Source organism: Mya arenaria, chromosome 13, assembly GCF_026914265.1.
Source record: "Mya arenaria isolate MELC-2E11 chromosome 13, ASM2691426v1".
In the NCBI taxonomy this organism is placed as follows: domain Eukaryota; kingdom Metazoa; phylum Mollusca; class Bivalvia; order Myida; family Myidae; genus Mya; species Mya arenaria.
In genome coordinates, this window is record NC_069134.1 from 29884767 (window position 1) to 29894621 (window position 9855).

Here is a 9855-nt window from a genome sequence, read left to right on the forward strand (position 1 = left end):
GCATGCGAAACAATATAAACAATGAGAGAACTGTCTTGTTAAAGAGAAACATTTCTAATCATTTCCAGACACCAGAACATTGTGTACAATTGTTTGTTATTTGTGGGTGTATTCGAATAATGTTCCTGCGCGAATGTCTGCAAATCCGGCTCTCAAAACAAAATGCATGTTTAGCATTTAAATAAGACCTTATACATTTGAAAAAGGAGAAGGTCAACCTTTCAAGCGATATCATTCGTTGGAAATATAGGTTGTATACTAAAATGTATATTTTCCATGCTTTCAAACCATTACAGTTATAAGAGGTACAAATAACTCAAACTGCAAGTGACGTCACATGGAATGTACAAGAAAAAAAACGACTGAATTGCCAATGTCGTTTCTCATTTGTTGGACACACACAACATTATGTTTTGTGTATATATCAAACGCTAAAATGGTACTTTTCAGGAGAGACAAAAAAAACACTACAAAGTGACAAAGTGAAAATCAGGAACCTTCACTTTTTAGCACAAAGTTGAGGGTTAGTGCAGACCTGTTGTAACTAAATCATTTTTTTACGGAATTGAAGCTGTCTTGCACTAAACCTGCAAATACGGGGATTCATTGATCCAATGCATTTACAGCCATTTTTCTGACACTGAGGCTATCGGAATGAGTATTTTCTCGCGAAAAGCATATTCAAAAAAGTTAAAGAAATGTTTTGCGCCAAAAATGTATACACTGGTTTTTCATTCGTCGTTATCGGAAAATTTCAGATGTTAATGCATCATTCACACTTACCGAGCTAACATATTTTACCTGCAGCACCTAAGTAAGTGATGATATCTGCACGTCAGTTTCATATAAATATATTGCAAACCTTCCAAAACTTCACAAAACTGCATCGTTGAAGGGCGTTCATTTTTACACAACAATTATAAAATATGGCCTCGAAAACACGCTAAAAGCTTTGTTACTTAATTGTCAAGTTGATGCCGTTTAACATGACGTTAATTTGACTTTTTTAGGGATTAATAACATGTGGGTTTTTTTAAAAAGTCATTTAGTTTAACAATTTAGACGAGGTGCTCTCAGAGTATAAAGAATATAGAACATTACGTAATACAATCTAACAATTTAGACGTAGGTGCTCTAGAAGTTTAAGAATAAAGCACATTAGGTAACATATTCTAACAATTAAGACACAGGTTTTGTCGAATAATATTTAATATAGTACATTATTTAAGATCATCTAACGATTTAAACGAGAGTGCTCTAGATGAATAAGGAATGAAGTATATTTGGGTGGAGCGCCCATGTGACTTTGACCTTGATGGTACATGGACATACGATATTTATCACAGCTGGATCAAATGAACGCTTGCGCTAGGTTTGTTTTGAAATATTTCCGTTGGGTGGAGCGCCCATGGAGACAAAGTTATATCAACATTTTAACCTATGGCCTTTTAGTTTGACCTTGAAGGTATATGACTGTAACATACACTGTAGACCTTCAGTGGCTAAGCGTGGTATTGGTGCAAAGTAATTTCGAAATCCTTCAAACGCTTGAGCAGTTATAAAGCAGACAAGAATTGGGATAGGCGGGTGGAAAGACAGACGGGTAGACAGACGGCGCCCGGACATTGCGGCAATGCTATGCGGGGAGAATGCGCTGAAAGCTTTTAAACTTGCGGACGGAAAGATCAAACCTAAGGTAACTGAAATTCAAACTTTACGAAAATAGGCTGAAAGTGATATGCATTATTAATTTGTGAAAAAGTAATAACAACTATAACATACCTATGAGTATTAAAACAGTAAGAAAATCCAAACTGGATATCCATTTTACGTCCATCGTATCTTCCACTTTTATGGCCGACACAAAATAGGATATTAATGCATTAAGCGAATATCAGAATCTAGCTGCTTGCAGTTGAACGATCTTTAAAACTGGAAATTGTAACATCGTGTCTAAACTGCACATTAAAAAAATGTTAGATGACATTCAAGTGGCTTCCTTACTTATGTTTCCGGACATCTTAGACCAACTTCACTACCAGATTTAGAAAGATTGCTTCCTGAATATTTATGGATTAGAAGAAATGATCGTAACAATAGCTTCTTATTATGCACGATATACAGACCGCCTCTTAATATGCCATTGACTTTTGGGATAACCTTAATGCATGTTTAGAGAAAGCATCAGAACAACACGTAAGTCGAATTATAAATTATCACAACCATAAATTTCATGTGACATTTAATCATTAAATAATATGACAATTTATATTAATGAACCAACGAGAATAACCAACACACAGCCGTGGAAAAAGTAAACGCACTAAATAACTACTTTACATCTATATTTAATGTAAATGACTGAAGTTGTACATTACCACGTTTTAATTTAAAAACAAACCATTGTTTTAAGTGAATTTATCATTTATGAACAGAAAGTCATTTACATTTTGGAAAACCTAGACATTAACAAATGAACTGGTCAAGGTCAGTTAAGTCAAAGAATATTAAAAGAAACGTCAAAACACTGTGCTTTTCCCTATGTATGCCTTTTCAACCGTTCAGTAAATACTGGTGTTTATCCAGAAATTTGGAAACTTGCACATGTAATGCCGTAATTCTAAAAGGATTATAAGGAAGAGCCTGTCAATCATAGACCCATTTCACTTATATGTATTAGTTATCTTTCATATTTTTTTAAAATATGCGGAATGTACGGAATATATTGCAAGCGAGCCGAAGGCGAGCGGAGCAATATGTTCCGTATTTTTAAAAATATGAAAGATAACTTGCTTACAGTTTGTCACGTCCGCACACCCGGCAAAACGTTGACTAACAAATGCCGACTCCACCCAAAAATTGATTGACAAGCCAGGGAAATAATCTAGTGGCGCGGCACCGGTTCTTTGATGTCACGTGATGTATGGTGCGGTACATGCAGACCTAAGAATTAAATTGTCGCTGTCTCGTGTTGGCTTTTGTTCTAAAAAGTTAGCGTCATGGACTTGACAATTCTGGATAGTGATAATGAGTTCTTTAAAAACTTGTTGATTAATTTTGGTTGCAAAATTTAATAAACACACAAGATATGTTGTTGATTAATTTTGGTTGCAAATCTAGGGGTCTACTTTTTAGAAAGTAGGCGGAGCCTGTATTGTTTACTGTAAAATGTTGATGCTTTCAATAATACGGGCATTCTAAGTATTAGTTATCTTTTGTTCCGCCTACTTTCTAGAAAAGTCACGTAGGCCAAATATCACTGTATTTTCTCTGTATCGGAGTTCATATCAAGGACGAATTGCAGAATATGGGAAATATTTTTCAAATTTAAAACGAAATGCAGCAATCTCATTGGCTTTCAAAGTAGGACAAACTGTAAATAAATAAGCTGTGTCGAAAAAATCATGGAACGAATAATTTTTAAACACGTTTATACTATTTTGCAATTTAACAGTGTTTTTTACTCTAAACAGTTTGTTTTTTGCCAGGTCATTCAACAGTTTATCAACTTATCGATATATATTTCAAATATCTACAGCATTTGATAAAAAAGAATCTACATGTATTGCATTTTGAGGCATTTATTAAGCTTCTGATACAGTGTGTGTATTCCACGTGATAAATTGCGTCATAAATGCTATATGTCGGAAGTCAATATTTTGCTTCGAAAGGTTTGTCGATGTGTTTGATGAAACTAATCACCCTATCAAACTTCAGTAATAAAACGACGGTGGGGCTCTTTAAGCGGCGTAGACTGCCCTTTGTTTTATTCAAAATGGTGTAGTAAAGGGAAAGTTATCTTAAATTTAAGTCTTCATAGCATCATGACGTATTTTATCACGTGGTATACACACACTGTGATAGGGTCTGGACTGTTGTCTATACTTAAACAGAATGGAATTTGCGGAATAGTTCTAAATTTGTGAGAACAATGCATAACAAATCGTATACAAAAGAAACGAAAGAAACACTACTTTAATACTTCTTAGATATATGTTTCAGCAAATAAATGAATTTTTATCAGAACTATTGAATGGAAGTGAATGAAACTTGTAATAGAAATATTGAAACAGTATTAGGTTTGCAAAATTCCCTTGTATCCCCGCGTACTGTCCCTTCAGTAAAAACAAAGGATCTCATTGAAAATAAGTGCTTGCACTTTCACGGGTTATCCTTGACCGCAAGGTATAAACAATAAAGTAATACATATATACAACAGAAAAGAAGAACAGATACATACAAGATTGTCATGCATTTAAAAATTAATTTTACATAATTCCATACCTACCATTAATACAAACTACTGGAATAAATCCATTAAAGGTAATGGGGAAAAAGATATAGAAAGTAGCTAGTATACTAATACGAAAGTTGTAGATAAACTGATAAAAACAACAACAGAGCAGATACAGGTGATCCGTATAAAGGAAAGTCACATGTACAAAACTTTGATTTCATCATTAATTAGCTCCATTAGCTTTATTAAATTATTATATAACAAGTGTGCAGTTTGGAAACTGGGAAATCGCCTGGTTAATTTCAAGATGAAGACCTCTTTACCGCTGAGAAATGTAAAGAATTATATTCCACCCTTTAGAGACAAATCGGAAAAAAGGTAATTATGTGGTTAATGAGGCCTCTAATTGATTCTGAGAGCTCTACAATTCAACTGAAGAGCTCTTTAATTCAGTTTATTTGCTCAGGAGGTTAATTCAAGATAATTGTGGAGCTGTCCAAAAGATTTGGAGAGGTCTTTAATTCAATTGATGCTAGCTTTCATTCGATTGGGGCCCTCTTTCATTTAATTGAATTGAATATGTCGCTTATCATTTGAAAAACTCTTCAAATGTTTGGGTTAATGTAGTTTTGGCGTTCCATCAAGGAGACATAGTTTAAATAATTCCAAGAATCTCTTCATGTACCATTGTTTGTAGTATACAAACGTCGTTCATGTTTGGTTTGACCATTATATGATTTCAGATAGTAATACTATGGTGGTATATTACTGCCGTAAAATAACTTGATAACGTTCGCGAATTGTTTCGTGTTAACCACTTAATGTTCGCTATAATTTAATATCTAGCTATGCGGTTAATTCGCGATACTTTTTGGTACGATAAATATTTTATCTATAAATATATTTATGCAACTGGTTATCTACTTATGATTTGCGAATTTCACTTAATAAGTGGTAAAACGAATCTTATCTAATTAACCAGTTAGTATGCTACTTACTAAGTGGAATTCGCAAAACATAACTAGATAACCTGTTAGCGCCTGAATAAACAGTGAATATGGAATGCATTTATAGGTAACTTGTAACACGAATCTTATCTAGTTAAACAGTTATTATGTTACTTACTTAGTGGAATTCGCAAACCATAACTAGTTAACATGTTAATGTTGTACAGCTTAAAAAGATAATATACTCAGAAGAAAAAGTTTAGTCAGTATTTTCATTTTTGAACTAAGTCAAGAATTTTGAAAAAAGTTTAAGTAAATACGTCTTAACAACATGTGGTTGACCTATATATTATCAATTCATCGGTTAATCCCTAATTTGCCACTGCATACAGTAGTTTTGCTATTTTTTTCGAAATTAACGTGGTGCACGTGCACACATTAATCGGCATGGTCATTTTGTCGGCAATTTTATCAAATGAATAGTGCAGTGATGAAATAATCTGGACACAAATTATCGACAGCAATCATGGGACGTCGCCCTGGCTTATCATTAGATGACAGAAATATCGCTTTAGGATTGCTGGAAGCCGGTATACGCGTAGCTGACGTCGCTCGTCGTTTTGGTGTTCACGTACGGACTACTTTTCGTCTGCAAGAACGATTCATTCAAACAGGCGGCGTTAAGGACAGACCTCGGTCAGGCAGACCTCGTAAAACGACGCCAGGCGAAGATCGGTACATAGTGACGTCATCTCGACGTCATCGTTTCATGGTTGCCCGGAAGATCGCAAATCAACTGAGAATTGCCACAGAAACCAGAATTTCGGTTTTCACTGCACGTAATCGTTTGAAGGCCGCGCGACTTCGCACTCGTCGCCCTTACGTTGGCATATCGCTGAGTACGCGTCACCGTATAGCACGTCTTAATTGGGCTCGCCAACGTCTTGGCTGGATAAGACGGCAATGGAACAGGATCGTTTTCACAGACGAATCCAAATTTAATCTGCAGGGGGCAGATGGCAGGCTGCGTGTATGGAGACGCAAAGGTGAACGGCTGGATCCTGCTAACGTCATCCAACGTGAACGATACGGTGGTGGAATTGTTATGATATGGGGCGGGATTTCATACAGTGGGAAAACAGAACTTAAAACAATACATGGAAATCTAAATGTTGTTCGCTATTGTGATGAAATAATTGTTCCCGTGGTTGCACCGTACATAGCCAACCGTCATGCTGATATTCTACAGCAGGATAACGCTCGCTGCCACACTGCACGTTACACACAAAACGTTTTGCTGGACTCAACATCGACACCCTTGATTGGCCTGCAAAATCACCTGATCTCTCACTGATCGAGCATATGTGGGATTACCTTGGACGTAAAGTACGTAGCAGAGATGACGTCAATAACATTGCGGACCTTGAGCGGGCTTTACAGGAGGAATGGGCGAGAATACCACTTCACGTTATTAGAACACTAATAAACAGCATGAGAGGTCGGTGTGTTGCTGTTATTGAAGCGAGGGGTGGCCACACTAGATATTGACATCGACAGAATTTTTCATTTGGACCCCTATGCTAAATATGACGTGTCAAATACTGGAATCAGCTGGTATTGTGTGTTTAAAGTGTTAACTAATGTTGGATATTAAATAAACTATGTTATAAGTCAAATGTTTTTACGTTATAGTCTTATTTCCGAAAATTATTTGACAAAGTAGAAGTACTGACTAAACTTTTTCTACTGGGCATAGGTAGCAATTCTGGGCACTTTCAAGCCTGCTTTTAGTCTTTAATATGATATTTATCTTACAGAAAAGTTAACGTGAATTTTAACTATATAGCTAGGTAATTATCGCGAAAATTAAGTGGTAAACATGAAACAATTTGCGAACGTTAACATGTTATGTTAAGGCAGTTATATGCCACCATATCATACGTAAAACACGAGCATTGAAACTGATAAATAACGAAGCCAATATTTTCACATACAGGCTGTGGCATTAATAGACGTGGGTAGTATTTTCCCATTTGTTCATCCGTCACAATGAAGTAATCCAAGTGCAATTTACGACATAATAGCCGGTATTAAATTGAAACCCACGTCAATTTACTCACATTGTCAAATGATGCAATTTAGAGATTTACGTCCTGCACAAAAGCAAAAAAGTGAACAAGACTATAAAGTCGGTTAAAGCTGCACTGTCAAAGATTGACAGTTTTGACGAATCAGCTTATTTTGGCATCAATGCCTTTCAATTCGGCCATGTAAGATAACTCAAAATAGAACAGATCTAAATTGTTAGATAAAAACTGCCGAAAATTTCATTAACTTAAAGCGTTAGTAACGCTTATAGCCAAAAAAACATCATGTTTCGAATATAAATATGAAGAACACATGAAAGCAGTCTCATTTCACTGGTTTCCAAACATTTACGCAAAAACTGGCTAATTCCAAAACAGAAAAACAACAACAAAAACACACTGTCAAATCGGTCAAAATCTGTGCTGGTATGGATTGCTTGAATGCCATACGAAATAGAAAGGTCTGGGACACGATGAATGCCCCGAGGATGTAGGTTGGAGAGCATCCTCGACTGCCTTATAATAACACAATGTGAGAAAATTGAGTTTTCAACATTTTTCAGAATTTTCACCTATAAACCTCCTGATATTCTCCACAAATTTCAACCTTCCATTATGTACCAGAACCAACAATTCGATGGAACTTCTGGACACCTTGACAAACTCGATCATCATGATATAAAATACTGAGTAAATAATAGAAACAAATGAGAACTCATAAGTCGCTGGCCAGAATGTGGCGACTCTATTTTTATTCATTTTTCATATGAAAGGAGTCGTTGTTATTCATATGATTGCAATAAACGGTATATAATTGCCTGGAGTATATAAACGGTTTTATTTGTTTTATAACTATTTGTTTATGTTACATAGTGTAATGCTTTATATCATATAATGCTTTGGTGTCTACAATATTGGTTATTTTTAATAGTTTACTAATGATCAATAATGACAGGTCCTTGATGTAAAACGCAGAATACATATATATATATGTATATATATATATATATATATATATATATATATATATAGTAGCGCAATTTAGACTGGCGAATACGTGGGTAACATACACAAAGACGGTATTGGAACACGCAGATAACGTATTCTGTGTATTTATCTCAAGTCAATATTTTTCAAATGTCATTTTGAAAACTACTGGTATAAGTCTTATAGGCCAACAATATAGATAGCTGCAAAACTTTTTTTGCATTTTAATGGAGTATCATGCTCATTTGGCTTTGATGTTAAAAACAAAAACAAAACATGATTCGAGTACAGATAAAAACATTATACTTTTATCTTAGATAATAGCTAAATGGTCACTAATTGGCCAGTGAAAAAGCGCCAAAATATCGCTACTTTTTACCTGTACCTTAAATTTAATCATATGCTTTTTGCCTTGTTATTTATCATTAAAATCAAATGAATTAAACATGATAATGCTTTAAAATCAAAAACAAAAAATGGCATCAACCTATATATTGTGCGCCTTTAAGTATGTTTTTTTTTAAAGTACGCTCAACGCACATACATGTTAATAGAGGTAGACAAGTGATATTATAAGATGACATTATTGCTGATAGTATAAAGAAACCAATTAATATACAAATTAGCCATGCCATGGTTTATATGTCATAGCATATAATACTTTAATGCAAAAACCCATAAAATACACTTAATAAGCAGGGAAATAATCCTAGCAAAATTATTTATAAATTAAATTAGATAAGGTGGGTTAAACTATATTTTTAACGAACGAACGTGGCATATACTGTTCATCAACAAAAGTGCAGATGAGGAATCGGGGTAAAGCCTGGATTATTTCAAGATAAAAGATATCTTCAGCGATGAGATATAATTGGAATATCTTCCGCCCTTTAAACAACGCAAGATGCAATGCGAATGATTAATGGATTTATGTTGTTCAAGCGAATAAGTTTCAATAATGAAAAAAACCTTCGTCGTATCTGTATTTGGAAGTTTTAATAGATATATTACTAATTAGCAGTTATTTAAACTTCCTACCTGCGAACATTAAAGCTGCATACATATCAAAACCCATTATCATCCTTACATCCATTTTTGTTAGATTCAAACAACTTTATGACTAAAAGACATCATCTAAGGGAATGCAACACATTTAAATAGGAACGATGACAAATATAGCCGCAAAGGTTGCCTTGAATACCGTGGCGGTCGTTCTCGTCAGAAACGTCATAAAATCTGATTGGCGGAGACATTGAAGTAATCATAAGCGTATACTTGCATTTAATAGTTTTATCTAAATCAACGTCATAGCTGCGCCTTTAGTCAATATGTTCACACACACATAATATAACATAAATAGACGTGGGTAGTATTTAGCATTATTCATCCGTGTCGACGAAGTTATCCAAGTGCAATCTATTAAAGTTTACGACTTCATAGTATTAAATTGGAACCTATCGAGTTGAGTCACATTTTCACAGGCTGCAGATAAGAAATTTACGTACCAACCAGGAGTGAGAAAGAGTCTTGAAAACTTCAACAACGGACAATGCAGTAAGCCGCACTACAGCCGGATGTGCATTTTGACAATGGCGTT

At 34.9% G+C, this 9855-nt stretch overlaps 1 protein-coding gene across 2 annotated transcripts in view; it reads right to left on the reverse strand.

Annotated features, from left to right (window-relative positions):
* LOC128215430 (neurogenic locus notch homolog protein 3-like) overlaps positions 1–9423 on the reverse strand; it is a 40368-nt gene extending 30945 nt beyond the window's left edge. Inside the window, exon 1 of one of the 2 annotated variants that reach the window (XM_052922115.1) lies at positions 9297–9423. In XM_052922115.1, the coding sequence (XP_052778075.1) occupies positions 9297–9351 (55 nt within the window). In that variant the 5' untranslated portion in view covers positions 9352–9423. Of the gene's footprint in view, positions 1–1782; positions 1940–9296 lie in introns of those variants that run through there. The other variant, XM_052922113.1, reaches the window with a different exon arrangement.
* Between the last annotated feature and the right edge of the window lie 432 nt (positions 9424–9855).